The 26,933-nt window shown below is 46.6% G+C and overlaps 2 protein-coding genes across 4 annotated transcripts; one reads left to right on the top strand and one right to left on the bottom strand.

Annotated features, from left to right (window-relative positions):
- Positions 1-1,049: 1,049 nt before the first annotated feature.
- ssh2b (slingshot protein phosphatase 2b) lies at positions 1,050-21,858 on the bottom strand. Of its 2 annotated transcripts, XM_076031788.1 has the most exons (15): positions 21,578-21,858; positions 16,427-16,470; positions 8,884-8,996; positions 8,723-8,787; positions 8,457-8,578; positions 8,309-8,374; positions 8,132-8,197; positions 7,777-7,971; positions 7,565-7,658; positions 7,334-7,462; positions 6,993-7,039; positions 6,725-6,871; positions 6,395-6,595; positions 4,718-5,600; positions 1,050-4,116 (listed from the first exon to the last, which is right to left on the bottom strand). In XM_076031788.1, exons 1-15 carry the CDS (start codon positions 21,638-21,640, stop codon positions 2,764-2,766), a joined length of 3,588 nt encoding a protein of 1,195 aa, XP_075887903.1. In that variant the 5' UTR covers positions 21,641-21,858; the 3' UTR covers positions 1,050-2,763. The 2 variants fall into 2 exon arrangements, with proteins under 2 accessions (XP_075887903.1, XP_075887904.1); XM_076031789.1 differs by lacking the exons at positions 16,427-16,470; positions 21,578-21,858 and adding an exon at positions 11,343-11,689.
- Positions 4,623-26,933, top strand: nsrp1 (nuclear speckle splicing regulatory protein 1). Of its 2 annotated transcripts, none has more exons than XM_076031792.1 (7): positions 4,623-4,626; positions 24,384-24,474; positions 24,549-24,605; positions 24,695-24,823; positions 25,053-25,260; positions 25,365-25,467; positions 25,576-26,933. In XM_076031792.1, the coding sequence occupies exons 3-7, from the start codon at positions 24,597-24,599 to the stop codon at positions 26,348-26,350; spliced, it is 1,224 nt and encodes a 407-aa protein (XP_075887907.1). In that variant the 5' UTR covers positions 4,623-4,626; positions 24,384-24,474; positions 24,549-24,596; the 3' UTR covers positions 26,351-26,933. The 2 variants fall into 2 exon arrangements, with proteins under 2 accessions (XP_075887907.1, XP_075887906.1); XM_076031791.1 differs by lacking the exon at positions 4,623-4,626 and adding an exon at positions 23,595-23,962.

Consider the following 26,933-nt stretch of genomic DNA (forward strand, 5'->3'; position numbering starts at 1 on the left):
ACAATTTTTTTTTTTTTTTTCTTTGTCAGTTGCAAGAAATCTAACGCACTGTCACCACATTTAGCCACCAGTGTTCTATCAAACTCGGGAGCACTTGACTCGTCTGGAAAGAAATGACATTTCTGAGGGCGACATGTGTTTTCAATGACGTCAAGATGACTCTGACGTCATATCACTGTGCGTGCTTGAATTTAATTTCCTCACTAAGTGTTCATGGTAGGATTGAATAATTGAGTAGGTCGGTAGGTTTCAAACTTCCTGAGTCCAATTAGAAGTGCACAGAATACCAGCCGTGACAGCTTCTCATACTGTAGAAATAACCTGGGAATGCATTTCTCGTTGCCAGCAATTTTGATCCTGCTGAGAAATTCATGCGTCCCATTTTCTTAAGTCTTCTTTTATATTTACATTTTTGAAACTTCCTTCAAATACCCAAGGCGTTGTATCTGTCACCAGGGGGAACTTATTAACACAGTGGTGATGCTTGTACTCATGACACTCATGACACTTGGGTTCAGTGGCTTTGAAAACGTTTCTGTGAGCCCCGTTATACCAATACAACGCAATTTGGAAAATTATTAATGCTTACCTCAGGCCTCCAGGCTGCTGTCACTTGGCAGTGAACGATGAAATGACAGATCTGGTTTAAAGTGTTTTCAGTTGGCCTCTTTATTCCATAACCAATCAACTTCCTTCTCGTTGTAACGAGAGCCTCCGAAAGCCCTACAAGACGAGAGAAATATACAGGAGGCCCACTGGCTGCTAATGAGTTTAGCAGGAGTGCTAAAGCAGTTTTCTTACGAGAATGACACTAAAGGATTTTGTCAGTGCTGTTTGACAAGAGTTAAAAACATCACGTTTCCCATTGCACCAACCGGAAGCCGACTGGAAGAGTCAGCTGGCATTACAAATTATCAGCCTTCCTGTGAATGTGTTTCTCTAAGCACCTTCCAAATTTTTTGCAAAAAAGAAAAAAAAGAAAAAAGAAAATCAGCATTAGGAGCAAAATTGATGACCAAACATTTAAGAAACTGAAACGACAAATTCAATCCAATCCAATTTTTCCTCTTTAATCGTCACAGTTGGAGGACATGATATAAAAGTCTATTTACAATGATAGTTTAAATCAAAAAACAAATACTCATCCTTTGACACGCATACCCAACAAATGCTGCCACCTACTGGTGATCTCCAAAAGTAGCGACCGCACATAAAAAAAACACATTAAAATCAACAAAGGGAGTAAAGTGCATGTATGACGGACGTCCCTGTACAGACATTTCTGATAGGCTGCAGAGAAGATTCACTTGCCAGTCACAGGCACACCCCTAAAAATGCATAACAATAAAAAAAAAACTTTTTTTTATAAAAAAAAAAAAAAGCCCACACCCATATGATAACTTTGTGCTACGCAGCCACACACACATACACACACAAGCACACAAGATATAAAACCATGTTGAATTCCTTAAACACTCACATCAAAGACTTTTACATCCAGAAGAGAACAAGGCATGAAACTAAAAACACACACTCTGAAAGAAAACAACCCCCATTTCACCCACACAGTGATACACAGAGGGGGAAAAAACCCAACAACAAGCAGCTGAGTAATATCAGACCGACGGCAGGGCAGCAGAAAGAGACGACTTTATAGAGCAAATCAAGTCAAACTTGTTTCCCAGGAATCTGGAGAGACTGACTGAGGTATCGTTTTGGTCAACACAAACTGGGACACGACAGCAAACTTCTGGTTTCCTTCTTCTTCTCCTCCTTCTTCTTCTTCTTCTTCTTCTTCTTCTTCTTCTTCTTCTTCTTCTTCGCATTAGCTTGACTAGACTGGTGTTCTGGCTCTGCAGCTACCCTGTCACCAGCTCTGGGGCGTCTTTGTGGTGTCTTTAGGGGGGAGGGAGTCGGGCTGGGGGAGCAAAGTGTAGTGCGATGAGTGTGTGAGTGTTTCAACCTGAGCTCTGATGCACAGCTACTGACTCAGCCCACAGTTGTTGTTTTTCCATTTATTTTATTTTAGTTTTTTCAAAGAAAGTCAACCAGCATCGCTTGACAGTACCGGGCATTTACGTCAAATGAATCCCAATTGATCTTTCTATGGTTGTTTTGAGACGAATCTGGAGCTCTGCACTGTTTGGATGCTGCTTGTACCAGAAGAACAGTTTTTGCTTTTGTAGGCAGACCAGGTAATTAAAATAATAATAATAATAATAGTAACAATAAGAACAATGATGTGTGATAAGAAAACAGTAAGCTACATTCTACCTAACATCAGGTTGGACTATTCAGATGTACTGACAGCAATCAAGTGGATGAGGAAGGAGCCGACGTGGAGGCCGGCGTGACGTCGTGCGGAGGCTCCGAGTGGCCCACGACAGCGTTGGAGGGTCGAGGTCGCGGCTTCACCTTCACAGCCTCCGCGACTCGTTAGTTAGTTTGTTTGTTTGTTTGTGCGCTCTGAACCGGTGTGTCCATGACAGGTTTTCACAGGAGGTTTCAGGCGGATCTGACAGCAGGAGGGTTCTGGGAGGGTTCTGGGAGGGGTGGGGTCTCCTTTAAGGCAAGAGGCGTTGGTTGGTTTTGCTGGATAGATCTAACATATGCATTCACCAGGTGTCACAGGTGCACGGAGCCTCACACACACACACACACACACACACACACACACACACACACACACACACACACACACACACACACACACACACACACACACACACACACACACACACACACACACACACACAGTGAGGGTTACATGGTGTGATAAAGGGTGCTAGTAGTTCTTTTCTTCAGCCGCCTCAGGGGATGAGTCCTGCCGTACTGCTGCTTGCTGGTCTTGAGCGCTGACGGCGGGAGGTGCGAGTCGAGCTCGGAGTCGCACGGATGTCCAGCTGCTAGATTCTCATTGGACGAGGAGGTCGGTGGTGCCGGCGGCAGTGGGGAAGTTTCACCGCCGTCGGAGTGTCTGCCAGCGACGGTGGCGTCTTCTGTGTGGGTGGGCTGCTCGTCCGAGGGGGCGGAGCTCTGCACCCGCTGCTTCTTCTTGGCCTCGTCGCTGACGCCGTGCGGCTCGGCCTCGCTGGGCAGGACGGGCGAGCGGCGCCGCTCCCACTCGCTCAGCTCGTTGGCCAGCAGCTCCAGGCAGCCCAGCTTGGCCAGTGAGGCCGAGCGCTTCATCAGGGAGGGCGTAGTCAGCCCCGCCTGCCGGATCCTGGCCTCCACCTCGCTCACCCGCCTCTGGACGCTGCGGCCAACCCGGTTCCGGTCGTCCCGGGCGGCGCCGCACCTGAAGGTGCCGGCGCCGGCGCCTCCTCCTCCGCCGCCGCTGACCTGCTGCAGGAAGGCGCCCAGCTCGCACAGCGTCTCCCAGGTCTCCCTCAGGACGTCCTGGCACTGCGGCCCCTCGGCGGGCTGATTCCAGTCCGTGGCCGTCTCCAGCTCCGTCACGCCCTCCAGGCACAGGAAGTTGACCGAGGCGAAGGGCGAGACGGCCGAGCGGTAGAGAGACGACTGCAAACCGCCGGTGGGCGGCAGCTTGGAGGCTTTGCCGTTTTGGTCCGAGCTTCCTCCCGCCGCCCCCCTCATCTCCTCGCCGCCCTGGGCTTTCCCGCCCATCTCCGGCTCTTCCCGCACGCTGCCGACCACCGCCACCTGCAGGCAAAGCGAGGCGTCCTGGGGGCTGGAACCCGAGGCCAGGTGGACGCTGGCCGGGCGCCGCGGCGGGCAGCAGTGGGCAGCGGCGGAGGCGGATGGCGGGGACGAGGAGAGCGCCGGGGGCTCCTGCTCCTGCTTCATTCTTTGCTCCAGCTGCCGCGTGACGCGCCTCACCGAGCCCCTCGTCCAGTCACTGCACAGGCCGGCGGGGGCCGCCACTTCCTCCTCCTCCTCCTCCTCCTCCTCCTCCTCCTCCTCCTCCTCCTCCTCCTCCTCCTTAGCTTCCTCTCTCGCCCTCTCGGTTTCCTTCTGCATTAAAGACTCTGCGTCCTCCACTTCCTGCTGCTGGAGGCCCTGAGGCTCCGGCTGGCCGTCAGACGGGAGGAGGGTGGGAGGCTGCGCCTGCACGACAGGCCTCGGTCCTGTGACCTGCACAGGGGCACTTGGTTCCTACAAGTGAAGGGAGAAAACATGTGAGACTGAAACTTTTTGACTGGTGGGGAACAATGGGTTGTAAAATGTGACAGAGGGGCCGGAGCATAGAAAATGAAATTTTCTATGAAAACCAAGTTTTGGAAGGGCCGGACTAAAAAGCTTAACAGGCCTTAACGGTTGGCCCATCCCTGTCTTAGAGGGTCAAGTTATTCATTGATGCCAGAGAACAAAAAAACAAGCAAGTTCGTCAGACAGAGCAACTTTCTTTTCCACCAGTAGGTGGCGCCCGTGTCCCGAGAAGACAAGCTGATCTCTGTCTGACGCAAAACATGCTATTTGTTGAAAACGTCAAAGGGTTAAGTTGAGGCAGGCGAAATGTCTTTGAGATAATAAAACCAGTCCAGTTGCTTCAACTGAACGCTTCTACACAGAGACGACCTGGACGACTGAGAACCGTCACAGATATCTGATGAGCATGTGATGAAGTATGTAGCTGTAAAAAGAACATCTCCAAACTACAAAACACGAGCAGAGTTTGACTGACGGCCGGCGAGGAGAAACTCGGCGTGAGCCAAACTCCAGTGTTTTCTGGGAGCAGCTGAGTGACGGCTCCTACCTTCCTCCCCTCGTCCTCCTTCGCCTCCTGCTGGAGGAGCTCCTGGGGCTGCGGCTGCGGCTCGCGCGCGCAGCTCCTGAGCTGGCAGCCGCGGCCGTCCTGACTCATCCCCTTGAACTTTTCCCTGGCACTGAAGAAGTTGATGTGGTCGCCGGTGTGACCCAACAATACCTCGCTGTCTTGCGGAATGGCACTGGGGCAGGGGGCCGCGGCGCTGGCGGCAGGGGCGTCGGGCGGGGCCGCTGGGCCGTTGGGCGACGGGCCGCAGTCTGCTTTTTCCTCAGACACTGGTGCGGACGGACACAGAGCGCCGGCCGCCTGCGGCTGGTAGAAGGAGGGCGGCGGGTGGGGCTGGCCCACCGACACACTCTGCGCCACTGTCGCCTTGTCTGCCTGCTGGATCTCGGGCACCACGGCAGCCGCCCGGGGCTGCGACAGAGGGGGGAGGGGCGCCTCAGAGTCGCACGAGCCATTGGCGAGGGATGCGGGCGACCGAGACGCACAGCCAGCTGCGGGCTCGGCGCCTAGCCGTCCTGCGGCGGGCGGACAGGGAGCCTCCAGGCTTCTAGAGATACAACCAGCAGGTGGCGCCGCCGCTTCCTCCGGTAGGGAGGAGCTTAGATGCCGAGGCCGCACGGCACCTTCCGCTAGGCCGCCACCGCCGCCGGACTCTGAGGGTTTGGTGGTGGCGGCGGCGGCGGCGGCCAGCGTTCCCAGCGACTCCAGCAGCTCCTTGACGGAGGGGCCCGGCTTGCTGCTGCTCTGGTTGTGTGGGTCGGAGCGGCCCAGGCTGAGCGGCTGCGACGACTTGGTGAGCGGCTCGTGGTGGTCGGAGAGGTCGCTGTCCGAGTGCGAGCGCCACAGCTTGTTGTGCCTCTGTTTGCTGGAGGGAAGAGAAGAGAGAGTGAGGGGGGGGGGGGGCGAGTCAGAGCCAGCACAGGACCAATCACAGCCTACGTTCCCCCTCCTGTTCTCAACTGATCTCATCTACTTAGTCTGGACGCGGCGATACCAAGGTGAGGATTGGTATCGGATTGATATTTGTGTGATGAGATAAATTCTTTCGTTGCAGTTTATCTTCTAGGTGTTATGCTGTTAAATTATTTTGTTTTGTTCATGTATTTGTATACATTTGTATTATTCCTTGATAAAAAAAAAAAAAAAGAAACAAAATTATTCCAAGATCGTGACACTTCAAGCAAAAAGTACCTGCTTGGTATCACATTGATACCAAAATCCCCAGTATCGCCCACCCCTGGTAAATATATGGAACTGAACTGTTTGGGTTTAAATACCAACATGTGACTAAAAATGTAATAACTGCAATTAAAAAGTATTTAGGGACCCATGACACATGTGTAAAAATAACAAATTTCTATCCTGTCAATGAACTCCTCAGAACTGATTTCAACAAAGAGAAAGAAATTCTTCAAAAACCTTCACCCCGTCCTTTGCTGGCTGCACTCTTTAGAGACTAAGTCCTTAAACCGGGAAGAACTGTCCTGTTTGATGCGGATGATGATCATCATCCTCGGTACTCAGTGTTTGAGTCGTGCAAAGGCAACAACAATTTTGCATTTAATGCTGTGTGTGTGTGTGTGTGTGTGTGTGTGTGTGTGTGTGTGTGTGTGTGTGTGTGTGTGTGTGTGTGTGTGTGTGTGTTTCTTCCCTGCGTACCTGGCCATCAGGATGCCTTGATACTCCTCCAGCTGTCTCATGAAGGAGGGGTTGGGCTTGGTCACCGCCCGGCGCTCCTTCACGTAATCAAAGGCTTTGTTCAGCTCCCAGCCGTACTCCTTCATGGCGTAGGCGATTACCGTGGCCGCCGAGCGGCTCACGCCCATTTTGCAGTGCACCAGGCACTTGGATCCGGCTTTCCTGTCAACGGCGCACATCAGCTTATCACCCGCTAACGGTTACGCAAGACAGATTTTTTTTTTTTTTTTTACACAAGCGTTTTCCAACAGGGAGGGTAACACCTGTGATAAGTGATAACCCATGACTCACTTGGCTCTGGATATAAACTTGTAGGTTTCGTTCCAATACGCCAGCAGGTCCGTGGCCTCTTCGTCGTAAACGCGGATGTTGTGATACTCGAAGACACCGGGGAAGAAGTTGTCGATCTCCCTCGTTACGTTCAGGATGAACTGAACCCTGAGTGACGACGGGAGAGCGCGGGCTCGTTAAGAACCGAGGCGGAGAACGAACTAAAAACTTTTATTGACCTGCGTGCAGACGAGACCGTGCAGTCGAGTTTCCTCCGTTGTTTCCTTACCCGCTGTTCTGCAGCTCCTCCATGTTGGATGCATTCCACTCAGATCCCTGTAGGAAACACAAGCAAACTTCAGACCAGCGCGGAGCCTCGGGCTGAGCCGCTCAAGAGCAAGCAGCCGCTCTCTCAGATTTTAGCTTTTCATTCCGTTTCAAACGCAACTCACGCACACTCTGCTGAACAAACCAAAGGAGAAGAAAACCATCTCAGGATCAAATACCTGAACAGGTTCCTCAAACAATAATTAGAAATACTGACCCTGTCTTGCGCTCATACAGCTTCCTGCGTCTATTTTTTAAAGAACTGCAGATGTTCTAAATTCATGTGCCCTGGAATCCACCTACCAAAAAGACATGTTCAAAGATCTCCGTCGGACTGTCCATCTGACCCAGGATGACGATCATCTCTTTGTCAATGAAGCCCTTGAACTCTCGCAGGTTGCACGTCATGTTCATCTCCAGCTCGGTTCGGATCTGTGGAACACACGCGGCAGGAAAAGCGCCCAGGTGAGCTCCAAAACACCACTTCCTGCCAAACTCTCATCATTGAAAAAAGCAAGTGCATTTTGCACTCACCTCTTTACAGGTGACATTCTCCAGGTCTTTCTGCATCATGATCCCCCTGAGCCTGGCTTTAATCTGACGCTCCGTCAGCTCTCTCTCAGTGGGCCTGCAAAGAAAAAGCAGGACGCCAATATGAGACGTTTTCTGACCTGAGACGTGACTTGTATGAAGGAGACTGGAGAGAAGCCAAGCTGAGAAGCGGCAGCGCCGCCCCGGGTGCTCACACGTCAGAGAAGAGCACGGGCGAGTCTGCCCGGTGCGACTGCAGGTCCTGCATGGCGTTCCACTCGTTGATCAGCGCCTGGTCGGAGGAGACCCTGCTCTGATAGTAGCTGACCCAGGTGAGGAACAGGCTGCCCGGGAAGTAGTTGTGACACCGGGCCACGTCGCAGGCTTTATGGAGGGACTGCAGCGCCGACCTTTGACAGGGACAGTGAAGCCAGATTACGGGGTGATGGAGTGAATGAAACAAATACAGAGAAATAAAACAGCATTTGGAAAAAAAAGAAAAGAGGAAAGGACAAAACGCATCTCACTCTCCCCATTCTTTTTTTCTCATTTTAAAGCCGTGTGACTCACCACATGGCCTGCACAGACACGGGCTTGAAGACGTGCACTCTGTTATCAGTCGACACACTGAAACCCCTGTGGGCAAACACAGAGAGAGAGGTGAAATGAAAATAAATAAAGGATCGAGAAAAAAACCTTTTCTGGCACCGTTATTGGTGCCGAGTGTGCTCGCTCTGCGTTTCTCACCCATCTCCATCCAGGTGGATCAAGGTGTCGCTCCACAAGGGCAAAACCAGCCCAACAGAACACGAGCTGTTAAACAAAGCAACAGATTTAAATCTCTGAGCCACAGCTGCTGCAAAAAAAGAAAAGAAAACGTGAGTCAGAATCTCACCTGTCTAATGGGCTGAAGTCCATTCCCAACACCACGCTCTCCTCCGTGTCCTGCCGACCGTTGGTTGAGACCACTACCATGTAGCGGGTCACCTGAGTGTGAATGCTCTCCAGTCGAACCGCCTGGAGCCGGACAGGAAACAGTTGAAGCTTCAAAAACCTTCAGAAAGCCTTTACATCGGGCTTGTTTATTGTGCGTGCATGTGCATGTGCATATATGTGTGTGTGTGTGTGTGTGTGTGTGTGTGTGTGTGTGAGTGCGCGCACCAGTTTGATGTTGTCCTCGGGCCTGAGGAGTGTGAACATGGTTTGGAGGTGCTGCTGGATGTCTCCTGGGTTCAGAAGACACGATGGTTGTCACAAACAAAACAAAAGAAAACAAAACGAAACCAGTGCAACAATTGTCTGTTTTTTTCCCTTCACCGCACCTGCATGTTTGCTGCGCAGCTGTGAGACGCGAGAGACGGCGCAGGCAGCGGTGCCATTTCCTCGAGGTAAGAAGAGAGCAGCTCCTTTGACTGTCAGGAAACTTTCACTGATGCTGCACAGACAGAATGAGAGAAGACAAAACACAAATTGAGTACTTAAAAACAGCTCCTGAAAATAATTAAATATTGAACTCAAAGGTCATATATAGTTAAGAAAACTCACTTTCTGTCTGTCTGTCCTCTGTCAAAACTATTTCTAACCAATCTTAAAACTTTAAAATGAATGGTTCACGGGATGGATCTGCGTTGCTACAGAGCCATATGAAGAACACGCATGAAAACCATCTGCTGACGAGACAGCGTGATGCACTCTGTCATCTAAAAAGCTGACTGTGTTTCAATTTGTGCCGATTAGGACGTCTGTTTTCTTGAAAAACACACGACATCCTGGACAAACACGATGCACACGGACGCACCGACGTGATTGTGGAAACAATAATGAGAGGATTTGTGTGCCTTTATGAGCTCCGGACTGTTTGCAACAAAACAGCAGCTGGTCCCAATAAAGCAGCGGCTTAACTGAACCGGACATGTTCACATAACGACAGCGGGGACAAAGTGGTGCGCAGAGGACAAACTGTCCAGTCTTCAATCCACTTAACTGCAGTTTTCATGCATTTACTGCAACTAACGCAGATCATAAATATCTATAAGGCCCTAATAGGCGCTTCAACTTGAAACTGGCTTGACTGCTGTCTCAACAAGGGTGTTGCATAACTGAACTTTTCTCCTCCCTGCATTCCTTTGATATGGATGGCCAGTCAGAGTGGCATCAGGGATTCGCCTGGCCCAGAAAACTTTATTTTTTTTTTGCCTTGCAATGATGCCAATTCACTTCTCACACCATGGGGGGATTAACCTCACAAATCCCAGTCTTTGTCCCCGCGGCCCCTCTGCAGCGAAGGACAAAGGAGAGCGACTGCAGCAGAGCAGGACAAACCTGACGCGGACAGCTGTTACAAAAGCGACGGTTAAGCGGCTGGCAGCTTCGGAACTGAGGGTTCTGCAGTTGAAAATGGAGATATTTACACCGTGCAGATGTTTGATGTCAAGGCTCCTTGTTTACACCTAACAAACTGTTCAAAAGTGTGCGCGTTGCAATGTGGCAACGTGTAGATGTACAGTTGGATCGCACTGCATTAACGTCAGCAGCATTAACGTCAGCAGGCAACTCCCCCCACGGGAACTCCTCAATTTCAACTGATAAAGTGTAAGGACCTGCAAACTCTCCAAAACCTTGGGCGGGGAAAAAAGGAGGAGCTGACACGCAGCTTAGAAAACGAGAAGACAGAAAGCAATAAACACCTGCTACCACACAGATGCACTGATAAAAAAATGTATGTTACGGTGGCCAAACCTTGAGCACGGCCTCCCCGACCCTGCCAGAGGCCGACAGCCGTGTGTAAACCAACAGGTGTCTTTGCCCATCTGCACTCAGTGAGGTCAATCTACCAGCGGGTCTCGACCCGGCGGACCGAGGAGCCATGGTCCAGATGTTCTCTAAACATGCCAGACCGGGAAGCTGGAGGAGAGGCATCGCCTGAGTCGTGAGAGTCTGTCGGGTACACAGTGTACCTTCCTGCCCAGCGAGACGCACGGCAGACAGAGGGAGAAGGGAACAACGCAAAGGAGGAGAAACGGGTGGGTGGAGCAGCTGCATGAGGATCTGATAGACATGAGAGGAGGAGCAGAAGGGAAAGGAATCATCTTCCTGCTGACCGCGGCCCTATCCATCCCTACATGTCATACGCACGCATGCACAAACACACACATACACAGCAGTGAAGTGCAGTGTATACGACGATACACGGCGTCTACCTGCTTTATTTTCAGTCAGCGTTGCGTAAACCTACCTCTTCAAAAAGGGAATGGAAGAGTGTAGCCACTGCTCCAGGGACCGCTAGACCACTGCACCAGTGGTGTAGTCTAACATGATACGCAGGTATACGCCGTATAACCACTAGAAACAGTGCAGAATTATCGTACAACCACTAAAAAAAAAAAAAAAATGCGCAAAGATACGCATCAGCACGATGCTTTTTATGTTCTGATCTGTTTGATAGTCAGCCATCGCTTTAGTGCCGCTTTAGAGAATTTATTTGTGTTTGCACCACTTTCTGCACTTGACTGCTAAACCAGTTTTGTTGTTTTGAGCTGTGGCCGAATCAGAGTATACCCACTATATATACTATATATACAATAAACTACACCACACAACGGCACTGCGTGCGCGTGCGCGCGCGCGCGCACACACACACACACACACACACACACACACACACACACACACACGGGGTAGAAACTGTGCAGCCAAGACTTTGCGCTCAAATAAATCAATGAAAGAAAGAAGAAAACAAATCACGACGCGACGCGATGGTTGTCAGAGATGCGGGACTCACAGCTGGCAGATGAGCCCCTGGGAGATGACAGAGTTCTGGGTGAAGTAGGGTCTCAGCAGGGCGCTGTAGCAGCGCGCCGAGCCGCTCACAACACCGGGAGGCATCGCTGCCGCTGCGCGGGTGGCTCCTCCTCACAGCCCGCCCCGCAACTCACCGACGCGTCGCTGTCGGGGAACGGGGATGGGAACGGGCTCGGCTCGCGGAACAGGGATGCTTGACTCCTCGACACTCTCACTGAATAGCCCCGTTTTAACGAAACTAAAGGAAGCGAAAGGAGGGCAGTCCTCTCACACTAAGCTTGATGAGGCAGGGGCAGGTGCTCCAAACATCTGCAGGAGACTGGCTGAGCGGCGGCAGGCTGCTGCGGTAAAAAGGCTGCAGGCGGAGGGGGAGGGGGAGGAGGCACGCACGCACGCACGCACGCACGCACACGGCCCAATGGGCGCAAACAAGCAGCCGTGTCACGTCACTTGGACAGCGGTCGTCGGTGCCGTATAGAGCAGCGCTTACCAACCACTGTTCCGCGGTACCCTAGTGCACCGTGAGATAATGTCAGGTGTGCCGTGAGAAATTCTCCCATTTCACTGAACTGGTCTAAAAAGATATAATAACATTCCATTGCGGAGTGACTGTGCTTTAAAAGGAATGTAAGCCAATTCATCTCAAGATATCAGCTTTGCAGTGCTTCTAAACAGTTCCAGGTTTCACGCTGAGTGAGGATAAATACATGAGGAGACTATATTGTCATTATTAGGCTGTCATTCTATAATATTTTTGGTTGGTGGGTGTGCCATGGTATTTTCAGTGTAAAAAAAATGTGCAGTACCTCAAAAAAGGTTGAAAAACACTGCTGTTTGCAAACTGACGCTCAATTCCAAAGGCAGGAATGAGCATGATGTGATTTAAAAAGGAAAAGAAAATGAAAATCCCATGGAAAAGCAATTGGTTCATCACATTAAATATCAAATGTGTGACTGCTAGTTGAGGCAGGTAGCAGCAAGTGGCTGCTCAAGGCTATTGGTAAAAGCGGTAATTCAGATGACTGGAAGTGTGAAACAAAAATATTGCCAAAGCCAAAAAAAATCATCATCATCATCATTTTTTTCCATGTAAAAAATAATAATAATAAAAATAAATAAACAATTCATTTTGATGTTTTTAAAAAAGACCTCCCAGTGCTTCAGCATCCACGCAGGAGCAGTACCTCCTCTCCTTTACACACAAACAACTTTTGATTATGAAACACATCTCCTCGTTAAATATTACTGACAGCCAGCTGGGACACATCCACTGGAAAACTAGGGCCAGGCAGCGACGGGGAAAGAGTGCAAAAGTTGTGTAACCTGTGGGGGAAACCTCTCACCAGGGACATTTGATACACCCGTGTGTTGCCACTTCCAGCTACCAGCAGTAGCAACAACAACAACAACAACAACAACAACAGCGGAAAAAGAATTGAGAAATCAAACTGGAGACATGCGGGGAGTGAACCAAAGGGAAACTTGACCCCGGTATCAGCTCTGCTGCTTGTTGATCTCTTGCTTCCAACAGAAGGATGGATTACGAGATGCTCAAAAGATGCAACCCATGTCCAGAAAACAACAACAACCATGTAAGGACAGATTAATCTGTATTTGCTATAGTAAAAATATTTTTTGCTCTTTTAGTAGATGCCACGTCAGTTGTAGTGGTTAAACCTTTCAGATTATAGCATAATGGAATTATGATTCTGACAAGAAAATAAACTTTGGCTTTAGTATCACTATTAACACCTGAAACAGAATCATGCTGGAAGTGAACAAAAGTGGATCGGTGCGGCTCAAAACGGGACGATGTGTTTAGCAACGAGTTCAAGTGGTTTGAATAATTTGCATTTTAACACAGGTTTCTACACTTCCTTCCTACACATCCATTAGCAAGGAGGTGGCCTTCATCACATGGCCTTCATCAGAGCATGAACACTCAAAACAAACAGGTTTTTAACTATTTGTCTTCAGAACAACTAACCTAAACTTCCAAATTGCTGATTAGTTACTGCGGGCAAGGTCAAAGTAGATTTACATCATCACTTCTTAGAACAGGTCAGATGCTCATGTGTTTTGCACTGCAGTCCTCTTGCTCCATCTCAAAGAGTTGACACATCTCTCGGGAACTGCAGAGTGACCTCTTGCCTGCCGTAGATCAGGTCGCCCCACAGTGACTTGGGACTGTGTTTGCGACCCACGTGTTCACGGTGTTGCGTCACTCGAGTTACAGCTTGGTTTCGCCCCCCCGACCCCCGCCCCTTGCCTGGCTGGAAGTCACACCGTTAGGCGACAAATACGGGGAACCCGGGATGTTGTGGCTTGGTGCAGACGGACACAGGACACTGCGCCACTGCCTCGGCACCTCCCCGTATACAGTGACTCAGACAGTCACCTTGGCGATCGCAGCATACACACAACACAGGACACCCGAGCCCTATCGGTGTGACATATGGATCCCAAGCACACACAAAAAAAACAGCACGGAAGTATTGTTATTTTCTTTTTTTTTTAAACCACCAATTCAATAAGACAGATGTTTCATCCGATGCTCTCTGAATATCAATTTTTTAAACTTAAAAATTTAAACAGAAAAGTGAAAAAGCTATCCAACAAAATGCTGAGGTAAGTTCTGCCCTTCCCTGCTCCTGCAGTGACGCTGCTTTCGATGACGTTGCAACTTTAATCAGTGGCCCTGCGGCAGGGCCTTTCCATGCAGATAAAGGAAAAGGAACCACTAAGGCGTTATTCCCGCTTGAATGGATATATCAGCTGTCTACACAAAAGGGGAAGACATAAGTAGTCAACACAGTCAAATGTGCACAAGTGCTCTTCTTTTTGTTGTAGAGAATGAACCCCTCCACCCCCCGCTCCCTCCAAAAAGTCATTCAAACAGCATTTGTACCGTCTCACATCGCTGTTGTGCACAAACGTCTGCCTGAATAATGAGCCAAGATATAAGCTACAACCCAAAAGCCATAAAACAGAAGCAGGAACAGAAGGGTTGTGTAATGGAAAATTAGCCAGTTTTTATCACCTACCGCAGTCAAATTATCACAGCGACGAGGTGTGTTCGCATCTCTGATCGCCAAGAAGTCAACAAACTTGCATAATAATGGGGTTTCCATTGCATCATTTACCTGCAGAAGATTAGCACGGCCAACCACACCTTGGTTTACTGCTCCTGGCGCTGTAGGCCTCTCGCCCACGCACAGAAACATTCACTTTCTCTTTTAAAAGCACCCTCAGAATACCACTTGCAGCCTTGTTTACTAGCAAACCAAGCCTTTATTGTCAGTAATTCATCCCAATATACATAGATTGGAATCTTAAGAGTTCAGTCATGACGTTTACTAGATCCACCTCTGCAGCCGGTAGATAACAGATTATTGCTGTATATATTTATAGTGATTGCTAAGATTGACGGAGGAGCATTACTCATGTTTAATTATTAATTTGGCTTTTCATTTCTTTTATCCATTCATCCATTTCCTATACCCACACTCAGGGCAGCAGGGGTCTGCTGCAGCCTATCCTAGCCGTCATGTTTGTGGTGGCAGGGTGACACCCTGGACAAGTGGCCAGTTCATCGCAGGGCCACATACAAAGACAAACAATCATATACCCTCACACACACATCTATGGACAATTTAGAGTTCCAAATTGGCCTCACGTGCACGTGTTTGGACTGTGGAGGGAAGCCTGGATAACCCAGAGAGAACCCACACAGACACCCGGGGACCAGTGACCAAACCCACCACCTCCTTGCCGTGAGACCACAGTGCCAACCACTGCACCACTGTTTCACCCTTAACTGATTTTATATACTGTGGGTAAAAAAAGAGAAAAAAAAGACTGAAGGCATTTGGGGGAGACGATCAACGTCCTGTTGAAACCAGTCAACCAATATAAAAGACAATGCCAGTCATCGCATTCATCTACTCTTCCCTCAGGTTGCCTTGGCAGTAGAATTATTTGCAAGAAAGCTTCTCTCTCCACCACACCTCGCGTGCTTTTGCATCCCAGTGTCCACAGCAGTGCAGACATCAAACCCCTGAAGAAACCACAAGGACTTTTGTGTTTCAGAATAAGTGACACCTGCTTTGAGTGGCAGGGATCTTTAACATTTTAAAGACAACGCGGTGTGCCCTTGTGAGCTCACAGCTCCGGTTATGAGTGAATATGGATTTCACTCCCAGCTGCACAAACACAGAACGTGCTCTCAACTGGATGGCACAGGGCTCCGATGACCAGACACAAACACAGGATTCCTGACTTTGGGAGGGGCCACCCAGCTGCTCCAGGATCAGCAGTGCTGCACCCCTGACCCACATAGCCAGAGTGACTCATCCAGAGTCTGCTGCCCTCTACTGGGCTGCCAGAACACCACATTGATAAGCATGTTGAGTTTAAACGGAAATGAGGCAGAGGGAGAATAGCGCTACCGCGACTGCCTCGTAAACAACACAAACACAGCAGTCTGTCGACGGAAACTGCTGACTTCGGGGGAGAACCAGTGGAGAAGGTTAAACCGGAAAAGCAACATGAGTTCAGCGCAAAGGCCACCATGGGACAAAATGCGAGAGTGTCACCGCAGACACAGCACAATAGCACGTCAGCTCTTTGTAACGCAACAGGAAGGAAGTCTTGCAGGGGAACACACGTTTAACACTGACAAGAGGAAATACGAAAATGTGCTGCAGCATTCTTCTCAACACCTGGAGGAATACAGGACTGTTCTTCCAAACATTGTCCAAGTCCAACTGCAACACTCAGCAAAGACTTCTGCTTTCAAAAAGGTCTTTCATACTTGAAGAAGAAATTAAATTAATCTCTCCCTCTGTAATCTAGTTACGTTTTAAGTTGTTTAGAGGGAAGATGCAGTGCAGTGTTGCTGTGGAAATATTAAGTATAATGATTTAAACTACTAATTATTTTTTGATTTTGACTGAGTTTGTAGTGTTTCTTTGGAGTTTGATATTAATGATGAAAGTCAGAATATCATAAAACAGGAAAAAGTAGTAGTGGCTTTTTCTTTATGGTTTTTATACATGTTCTTACCTCCTTGGCTGAGAGCGGCGGTCATCTTCTCCACTGCCAGACTCCTTGGAAAGACAAAATGGAAAAATCACATTCACGCATGTGGAAGTATAGACTGATTGGTCGGTGAACAACTGGCCAATATCAAAAAGTAGCATGGCAATAACATTGACATTAACTGGAAGTAGGTGCATTGCGCAGTGGCATTTCATAAAACAGAAACAAAAGTCAACTTAATGTGAACGAGAAATTGTGCAGCTGAAAAGATAAATTCATGAACTTACAATGCCATAAGAAATTTGAATTCATAAAAGTCAAGCACTAAGGCAACACAAAGAGTACTTTGTGTATTTCTATACTTAGAAGTGTTCGCGCGCGCGCACACACACACACACACACACACACACACACACACACACACACACACACACACACACACACACACACACACACACACACACACAAAAATCAAACAGAAAGTGCATTCAACTCAGCAACCAGCGCTGCCTGGGAACAGAAGTTGCAGAGAGACAGGAGGGGGAGCCGAGTGGAGCTTCAGTTCCACTCGGAAGGCAGGAAAACACACACACACACACACACACACACACACACACACACACACACACACACACACACACACACACACACACACACACACACACACACACACACACACACGTAAAATGACCCTTAGTCGCTTTTAAGGCGCGGCAGGCAAGAAACAATGTAGTCAAATTAAAAACTGTACGCAGGGAGACGGAGAAAAGAAGAATCGGGGAAAAGTCCGACTTGCATTCAATCGGCACAGCGCAAAAAACAAAACTTTGCTGGAAACGAAGGCCGAAGGATTAACAGCAGATTAACACCTGACACTTGACTTGCAGAGGCCAGTACTTATCTTGTTTGCACTGTATGGAAGGCTTAAATAGCCTTAACATAATTACAAACCCATTAACGGCCTCATTGCAGGAACAATTGGATTACCCGGTTGCTGACAGAAAACACTGAGACTAGAAGATAAATTCTGCCAAAATGTTCAGCTGATCTAGCTGTAGCCAGGTCACATGGATTTAAAAAAACAAAACAAAAAAATACTTTTCATTCTTATTATAACTCCCGTTTTCCTTTTGATTCCTGAAGCCAAGCAGTGAGGCGCCACCATGCCCGAAGTAAAGCAGATGGGATCCGTGCAAAATGTAAAATGTAAAAAAAAATATGAACGCAAATTTACTTTTCCTTATCAGTCTTATATTATGGAGAGCAGATCTCATCACAAGCAGTTCACAAATCAGAGTTTATGTAAATACTACTGGAGACACTGTCAATAAAACTATTATTTTTAGCCAAGCTTTTTTTTTGTTTTTGTTTGATTGTGTAATGTAATTAGTGCCGGGAGATAGTTGGAAGTTGGAAGACCAAACACCTGACTGACGTTTCAGTGGTTGTTTGTGGTTGTTTATGTCCTGTGCGACATATCGCCCAGCCTTTGTTGAGATTGGGAAAGGATCAACAATTTGCATGTATGAAAATGACGAATGGAAATGTGAGGCGGGGAAGTGCAGGCTGGGCCTGGAACTGCAGGTGGGTCAGAGTAAAGGAGTCTTTCAAAGTGCATGTGAAAAGGACTGAAGAGGTTTGTGGTGCATGATGGCTCACCAGAATATTTTACTATGAAGTGAACTCAAAAACATGCTCACACACCCAAGCATGAAGGGAAAAACTACATGTGACCTCACTGGATGTGTCATTGCCCCGTGTGTTTATGTGTGTGTGTGTGTGTGTGTGTGTGTGTGTGTGCGTTTCTGTTGAGACTTAATAGCATCACTCTCTTGCTAACAACCCCCTTTCCATACCCTGCCGATCTATATATAAGTTAGAAATGTTTATAGCCTGGGTAATCAGAAAAAGGTTACAAAAAAAACGGTGAGTGCTTGAAACTGCAGAATGTTGTGCAGCAGGAAGTACATTATGTCACAAAAGTGAGAACAGCCCTCACATTTCTGCAAATATTTAATTCTATCTTTGGGACAACACTGAAGAAATGACACTTTGATACAATATAAAGAAGTCAGTGTACAGCTTGTATGACAGTGTAAATTTACTGTCCCATCAAAATGACTCAGCAAACAGCAGTAAATGTCTCAACCACTGGAAACAAAAGTGAGTTCACCCCTAAGTGAAAATGGGCGCAATTAGCCTTTTCCCTCCCCGGTGTCATGTGACTTGTTAGTGTTACAAGGTCTCAGGTCTGTAACACAGGTAACAGGTATGGTCTCAGGTGTGTTGAATTTTGTGTTATCACTCTCACACTCAACCCAACCCTAACCCTCATACTGGTCACTGGAAGTTCACATGGCAACTCATGGCAAAGAATTCTGAGGATCTGAAAAGAAAGAATTGTTGCTCTACATAAAGATGACCGAGGCTATAAGAACATTGCCAACACCCTGAAACTGAGCTGCAGCAACGTGGCCAAGACCAAACGGCAATTTAACCAAGAAGAAACCTTGCCATGGTCAACCAAAGAAGTTGAGTGCACAAGCTCAGCGTCATATCCAGGCGCTGTCTTTGAAAAAATAGACGTATGAGTGCTGCCGGCATTGCTGCAGATGTTGAAGGGGTGAAAGGTCAATGAGTCAGTGCTCGGACCATACTCTGCACACTGCATCACGTTGGTTGCATGACTGTCATCCCAGAAGGAATCCTCTTCTAAAGATGATGCACAAAAACAGTTAACTCAAGACAGGTAGACTAAGGAGATGGGTTACCTGAACCATGTCCTGTGATCTGATGAGGCCAACATCAACTCATTTGGTTCAGATGGTGTCGAGCGTGTGTGACTGCAACCAGGTGAGGAGTACAAAGACAAGTGTGTCTTGCCTACAGTTAAGCATGGTGGTGGGAGTGTTATGGTCTGGGGCTGCATGAGTGCTGCCAACACTGAAGAGCTACAGTTCACTGAGGGAACCATGAATGCCAACATACTCACGCAGAGGATGATCCCCTCCCTTTGGAAACTGGGCCGCAGGGCAGTATTCCAACACCATACTGACCCCAAAAACACTTCCGAGATGACCAGTTCCTCGCTAAAGACGCTGAGATTAAAAGTGATGGTGTGGCCAAGCACGGCTCCAGACCTAAAACCCTATTGAGCAACATCCACCATCTCCATGGTGTCGTCACGGAGGAGTGGAAGAGGATTCTACTGACAACCTGTGAAGCGTTGGTGAACTCCATGCCAAAGAGGGTAAAGGCAGTGGTGGGTAATAACGGTGGCCAGACAAAATATAGACATTTTGGGTCCAGTTTCGACATTTTCACTTAAGGGTGAACTCACTTTTGTTGCCAGCAGTTTAGACATTTATTGCTGTGCGTTGAGTTATTTTCATGGGACAGGACATTTATTCACCGTTATTCAAGCTGTACACTGCCTACTTTACATTGTATCAAAGTGTTGTTTCTTTAGTGTTGTCCTATGAAAAGTTAGAATTAAATACTTGCAGAAATGTGAGGGGTGTACTCACTTTTGTGAGATACTTTATCTAACTACTAGTTTATTATCAATGGCTTCACCTTGGTGAGTAACACGAGTAGCTGCTCTCTACTTTGTCAGCTCTCTTTCAAAGCTTGACTTGTATATGGGACCACATCTGACTGGTTCATGACACTCTCAAGTTATGAAAGGTAACTCGCAGTCACAAACTCTTTACTGACGAAGTTTAGAAAAACATTACCCTTTCATCCACTCTTGTGTGAGTTGGCCGCGCTTTGTCTGCCAGGCGGGGCAATTCTACCTGCCTGTGTGTGTGTATATAGTGAGATGATCGCCATTACCTCAACTTACAGAACCTGTTTTGCTATGAGAATACTGAAAGGCGTGCACAGCGGGGTCTCTTTCAAGGCTGTAAAACTTCTAACAAACCCCTCCTTAACACAACCAGCAGCAGTACAATTACACATTTGTTATTTCATGTTTTTAGGCTAAGGGCAAAAAAAAAAAAAAAAATAGCTTGAATTTTCTTCTGGTATGACAAAATAATGACAGTGTGAACCGCTGTGATCAATTTTGATCTTGTTCCATGAAATGTTTTTGACGGCGGACCTAATTGAAACAAGGCGTTTGTCACTCAGCTGAGCTATTGTTGTGATTGAATTTTTTTGTGCAGGAAGAAGTGATTGTTGAAGTGACGTATGTTGAGGGCTACCACGTCATTTCAACATAAAGGGGAAGGGGCGTCAGTAACACTGAGCTTGTGTGTGTGTGTGTGTGTGTGTGTGTGTGTGTGTGTGTGTGTGTGTGTGTGTGTGTGTGTTAAACAGCATCCTGATTTGTATGTTTGGTAAACTACTTCCTTCTTTGAAAACGAAACAGCGAATAAATAAAGGAAAAAAAGCACCTGCTCTTCTGCTTTGCATTAGTTCGCCACAGTTTACTGTATAAGCAAGAGAGGTGAGTCGGTCACACCGGGAAACACACACACACACGAACACACATACACACACGAACCTGTTTACATACCACACAAAAATGCACAAGTAACTACCCGCATTCACACGTGTCACAAGGCGCTTATTACGAGCGGAAGTGCATTTCATTGCAGGGCAGACAACGGTGCTGCGATTCTGCTGCACAAAAGCGGCAGGAGCCTGTAATTTACTCTCACGCAGGGGAGGAAGAGCCTCTGCAAACTTCGCCACCCTGTCGGTGACAGATTTGAGTTTGCGCTATCTCGGGGCGGCTGAAGCTAGGAGCCAGCTGAACCTTGGAACTGGCGGAAATGCGTATGCGGGAACCATGTCAACAGTGAAGTACAATAAAAACAAAGAGGGAGTGGAACTGTCCTCCACAAGACCAGTCGTGTTGTTACGGTGGCAACGTGTCCTCACGCACACCTGCGAGGCATCCTCTCCGAATGGGTTTTCTTTTTATTTAGAGTCAAATGTGCTGCAATTCACACGCAGCTGCTGCCGCTACAGCTGAAAATGATGAGCGGCTACACTACACGCATGCGCACGAGTACAAAGGCAAGGTACTTTATGACCATCAAACTGCACAGGGCAACTAAAGCGAAAACTGAACCCGGAATGTCTTCAAATGAAATACATGTGCCTGTGTCGGGTGGTGCCGGCAGCGGCGGTGTGAAAGGGTGTTTGATGAAAGGCGCCACTTACCGAAACGCAGGGGCTGGAGCTGGTGCTGGGGGTCGGCGAACGCTGTACCGTAACCAGCGCCATTCAGTGGCCGGGAAGCGGACACCACCTGAGAGCAAGCAAAGGTGGCGAGACGAGCATAATTGTGTTGAGGACGAGAAAACCCAGTCGGAGCTGGGTTGTTTGTCTCCGCTCGTTCTTCTCCCCCTCCGTTGCCTCCGCTTCTCTCTTCCGCTCCGATGGCTGACTGTTTGACTACTCCCCGGCTGTTTCCTTTGGTCGCCACGGCTGCGCATGCGCAGCTGCTCTTACTTGACTTAGCCTGTCAATCCTCGTTAACCGTGTGTTTGCTAGACGTAAACAAAGTTGGGGTTAGGTTAGCGGCTGTTTGACAGCCAGACAAAAATACACGCGTGTTATTAGCTGATGGGGAATCAGATTTATCGTACTAAATGACATTGTAGGTATTCCACTGAACGAAATAAAGCATGTATATATAATGTTTTTAGTCTGAGACAACACCAAAAAAAAAAAAAATGTTTTTAATTATTATGAATAATAAGTATTTTCATTTTCATGGATATCTTCACTCATACGGAGGCATTCGTGTTGCATCACGACATAACTACAGAGGTCCACAACATGGATTTTGGCCATTCGGCGAGTGCCAAAAACAGATACTTCAGAAATAATATAATAAAAAAAAAAAATGGGTTTTTCACCCCAAAAAATTACCGATTTATTGTAGCCATCTACTACAAATTCATTAATCCTTCCATCAGGCAACTTTGATCGTTCTGTTTGTAACGGGGGATTAGTAAAGGCAGAGATGAGATGGAGATTACGACAGAGATAATGGGGTTTGGATTTAGAGTCACTCAAAGGAGGTAATGGCAGTGCAGAGCTGCATCCTTAATTAAAGGTGTGCTGCATGCTGTCCTGTCTGATTTAGGACATTGACTTGAGCAGATGCGTCAGTTTTGTCAGAGCATACTTCCTGCAACTCTTTAAAAAAAAAAAAAAAAAAAAAGGGAGGGGGGTCCTGCAGGTTATTGACACGATAGAAGTAAACCTTCATCTACCCCACCGTCATGTTGCTACTATTGTTGTCTGACATCAGAATACAGAAAACATTAATTTTGTAAGATGATAGTGGTTAATATTTGTTTAATATATATATATATATATATATATATATATATATATATATATATATATATATATATATATATATATATATATATATATATATATATATATATATATATATAATATAGAATATATAGAATAAACATTATTATTCTAATATTTTGATGTTTGATTGTGTTTGATTTCATTGGCTCTGCGAAATCTGGGATCAAGTAATGATACTGGTAATGAACTAAACCAATACTGGTTTGAAGAATGATTGGTTAGAAGGAAACAGTCACGTTTAAATATAATGACTTCCATAGCTTGTGGCCAAATCGTCATAATATTGCCATCTAGTGGTCAAATACTGAAAATAGCCATTATTAGGTTAATACTTGGACTGTCCTGCGTAATTCACGTGGAATACAAACAACGACGGAAAAATAGAAGAAAAAACGCGTTACATCAATTGTTTAACCGGAAGCGATTCTGTTAATTTTTACTGTATCCAACAGAATCGAGATCGAGATATTGTTAACAGAAAGAAAGAAAGAAAGAAAGAAAGAAAGAAAGAAAAAGGGAACCACATTACGAGTACCATCTTCTAAAAGGAAATAGCCAGGCTGGAAGGCAGAAATTAAAAATGGGATTCCTGATGATTGTGGGGTTGTTTTTTTTTCTTTCTTTCTTTGCTTTGCATGTTTTCGAGATATTGTATACCTGTAAATGCCTTCACTGGCGTTCATCACCAATTACTGCAGGATGACGTCTAAGCCAGAGTTTAAAAGATATTTTCTTTTTAAAATTCGACACTTTTGTCTTTAATCAGAGGTGTGTAGTAATTAACTTGACCTGTGTCAAAAGCCATGTATTCGGCCAAGGCCATTCAATTAAGATGAAAAAAAAGAAAGAAAAAAAAGAAAAGAAAAACATAATTGCCATAATTTTAACGGAAACACGATAATGGATTCACGACACAGACTCACTAGTGGTGACATTTTCCTTGATACTTTTAAAACATGATGTCGCTATTTTGGTCAGACAGTCCGCACATTCGCAAGAAATGGTCAAAGCCATATTTAAAAATTAACTACACGAAGACTGTCATGTATTGTGAATTATATTAATGTAAAAAAAAAATGTATATGTGCTTTTTATGTGTTAACGTGCGTTCTCACGTTAAGATGAAGTAAATTACTATTTCGTAATTTAATGTTTCGAATCTGTTGCGCTCGCTCACAGTCAGCAGAGCAAGATGGCGTTCCCTACTAAACAGTGAGTGGCTAACATGCTAACATGTTTACAATCATTTTTAGTGGGAGTTGTTTTTTCCCAAGCTTGTTTTTGCATTCGCGATAGCAGGAAATGGGAAACTAGTTGATGCATTTAGAAGGGAATTTGTAAAGAAAATCAGCAGCTTCGTTACCGGGATCGTTTCTGCTCATGGGCACCAACATGCTAACGTTAGGCTAACACCACTTAAAGTGTTACAGCAAGTTGCGAAATATGTTTCAGAAACAGAAATAAAAGTACTTTACATTTGTGTGCCACCGAACAATAGACTGTGTACGTCATCTCAGCACTCTCATTTGATTGTTGACGTGCCAGTATCCCGAAGAAAATAACTTGCGAGATGCTCAGTAAACAGCTGAATAAACTGGTGAATCATAAAACCTATTACTGCGATCGTCCACAGGTACGGACTGATCTTGCCACAGAAGAAAGGAGCGTCAAACAACGCAGTCCTACAGAAACCTTCTGTTTTTGGGGACGATTCCGATGATGAGGTATATTGATGTTACGGACGACGATTTATTGTTTTATTATTGTTGTTGTTATTGTTATTATTATTATCTTGCAGACCTCAGTTGGTGAGAGCCTGAGAAGAGAGGCTCTCAAAAAACGGACGATGAAGCAGGTATTGGGAGTTAAATAAGACTCACGTGTTCATTTGTGCTGTCTTTAAGATGTGCATGCCTAATATTGCTCTGTTTTTGTCATTGTTAGACACGTTTGGAAATGCAGAAAGCCCTGGAACAGGATAGCACTGTGTATGACTATGACGCAGTCTATGATGACATCCAAAACCAGAGGCTGGAAAACACCAAAAAAGTCCTGCAAGGCGCTGACAAAAAGGTAATCCAGTTATGTTCATAACTCATTTTGCTATACTGCCATCACCCTTTGTGTTCACACAGTCACATTGTATAAAAATAACAAAAACAGTTGTCTTTTTATGCACTTTGCTAAATATGTTCCCCTGTGTTTAGTGTTTGTCTTGGGCTTGGTGTTACTTCTGCCATCACACATCTCACGTCAATTTTACTTGTTTGCGTCATTTATTTTATTTTTTATTTTTTTACAGCCGAGGTATATCCAACAGTTAATGAAAGCAATGGAGGACCGAAAGAAGGAACAGGAACGAAGGGATGAGAGGAAGATCCAGAAGGAGAGGGAGGCAGAGGGAGAGCAATTTGCAGATAAAGAAGCTTATGTCACCTCTGCCTACAAGAAAAAACTCCAGGAGCAGAAGGAGGAAGAAGAGAGAGAAAAGAGAGAAGCAGCGCTGGAAGGTAAGAGCAGTACTGCACAGCTTTGTTATGGCTGAAGTATGTGGTTTTGTTCAAATAATTTATTGACACTATCATCCATGTTACCTTTTGGATGTTTTTTGTAGCTGCTTTGGATGTAAAGAAGCAAAAAGACCTGAGTGGCTTCTACCGCCATCTGCTGAATCAGACTGTGGGAGAAGAGGCCGTGCCTGATCGCTCAGCAGACAAGTCAGTCAGCTCTCTGCAGTACCTCCTTGTTGGCAGTACCAAAAGCTCACATACATTGCTTATGTCTAATGTTTTAAGGCTGTAACTGTGTCTCTGTTTCCTCCACAGAACTCAATCCTCAAGTGTTTCAAACGAAACGGAGAGAACTTCGCCCGTTCCATCACCTAAATCCCGTGATAACATTCCAAGTTCGGGCAGCGACAACGAGGAAAGCCAAGAGCAGAAGTCTGTATTTAATAAGTCCTCGGCAGGTTCCGCTCACTCAAAACGCCAGTACAGACAGCGGTCACCATCCTCAGGGAGTGGGGAAGAGCGGGAGAGAGGGAAGGACAGAGACAGACATAGGAAGAGCCACAAAGACCGAGAAAGAGACCGAGACCGCAACAGGGGAAGAGAGAGGGATGACAGACACGGAGGGCGGCGGGACGACAGGGAAAGAAGAAAAGACAGGGACAGGGACCGAGGCAGAGAGGATGACAGAGCGAGGAGCAGGAGGGACTCGGACAGGGGGGACAGGCACGAGAGGAGAGACAGGAGCCCCAGAGAAAGAGACAGGGACAAGAATGGCGACAGGGAGAGGAGGAGGATCTCGGAAGAAGACAAACGGAGGGAGAAAGATCGGGAAGGAGAGAGGGAGGGAAGGGACGATCGAGAGAAGGAGGCACCGGCAGCGCAAAGGGAACGGCAGGATCCCGAAAAGAGAAAGGAGAAGGAGGAGGAGCCGAAAGAGGAAGGCAAGGATAACGGGGACGTGGAGGAGAAGGTCAACAAGTTTGCAAAGCGCAGCACAGATCAGACGGTGGGCTCGGCGAGAGACAGGTACATGGCCAGACAGATCGCACGCTCAGCCTCCAAGAGCTACATTGAAAAAGAAGAGGACTGAGCAAGTGTCCACACCCATCATCTAACTTTATTATGTATCGATTTGCAAAGCAATATTTTCTTTGTGACTTACTGATCCTGTATTTGCTGGCCAGTTGTCACCGAAATGATTCATTGTTTTAAGATATTTCAATGGTGTGATTTTCCTTTGTGCATATAATTGCCTCCCACTGCTGGCCACAGAAGTGCTCAGCTAGTTCTCAAGAATGATTAGTGAAAGTGCCCTGGACTATTTTCAGTGGAAATGTTAAAAAAAAATATATGTCGCACCAGAGCAGTGTAGGATGTGAGACTGACACTGCAGACCATACTTATAGTATAGGATCACTACTTTCATTCTTGTGATCGGGTTTGTTAAATAAATTCACAGACACTTTGATGTTCATGATCTCTAGTGACTGGAAGGCCTGTTGTGCGCACCTGCTTGTAAATGTACATCAACAGCTCTAGTGAAGTCACACATTTTGAGTTAACGTAAGAAATTAACATCAATGAGTGAGATGCAGGATTTTGTCAAGGTTTTAAGCTGTGCTGATGTGATGCTGAAGTTGGTTAAGATAAAATAAAAAAAATAAATCCATTAA

Source organism: Nelusetta ayraudi, unplaced genomic scaffold (genome assembly GCF_046127955.1).
Source record: "Nelusetta ayraudi isolate G7.1 ecotype Tasmania unplaced genomic scaffold, CSIRO-AGI_Nayr_v1 ptg000033l, whole genome shotgun sequence".
NCBI classification, from domain to species: domain Eukaryota; kingdom Metazoa; phylum Chordata; class Actinopteri; order Tetraodontiformes; family Monacanthidae; genus Nelusetta; species Nelusetta ayraudi.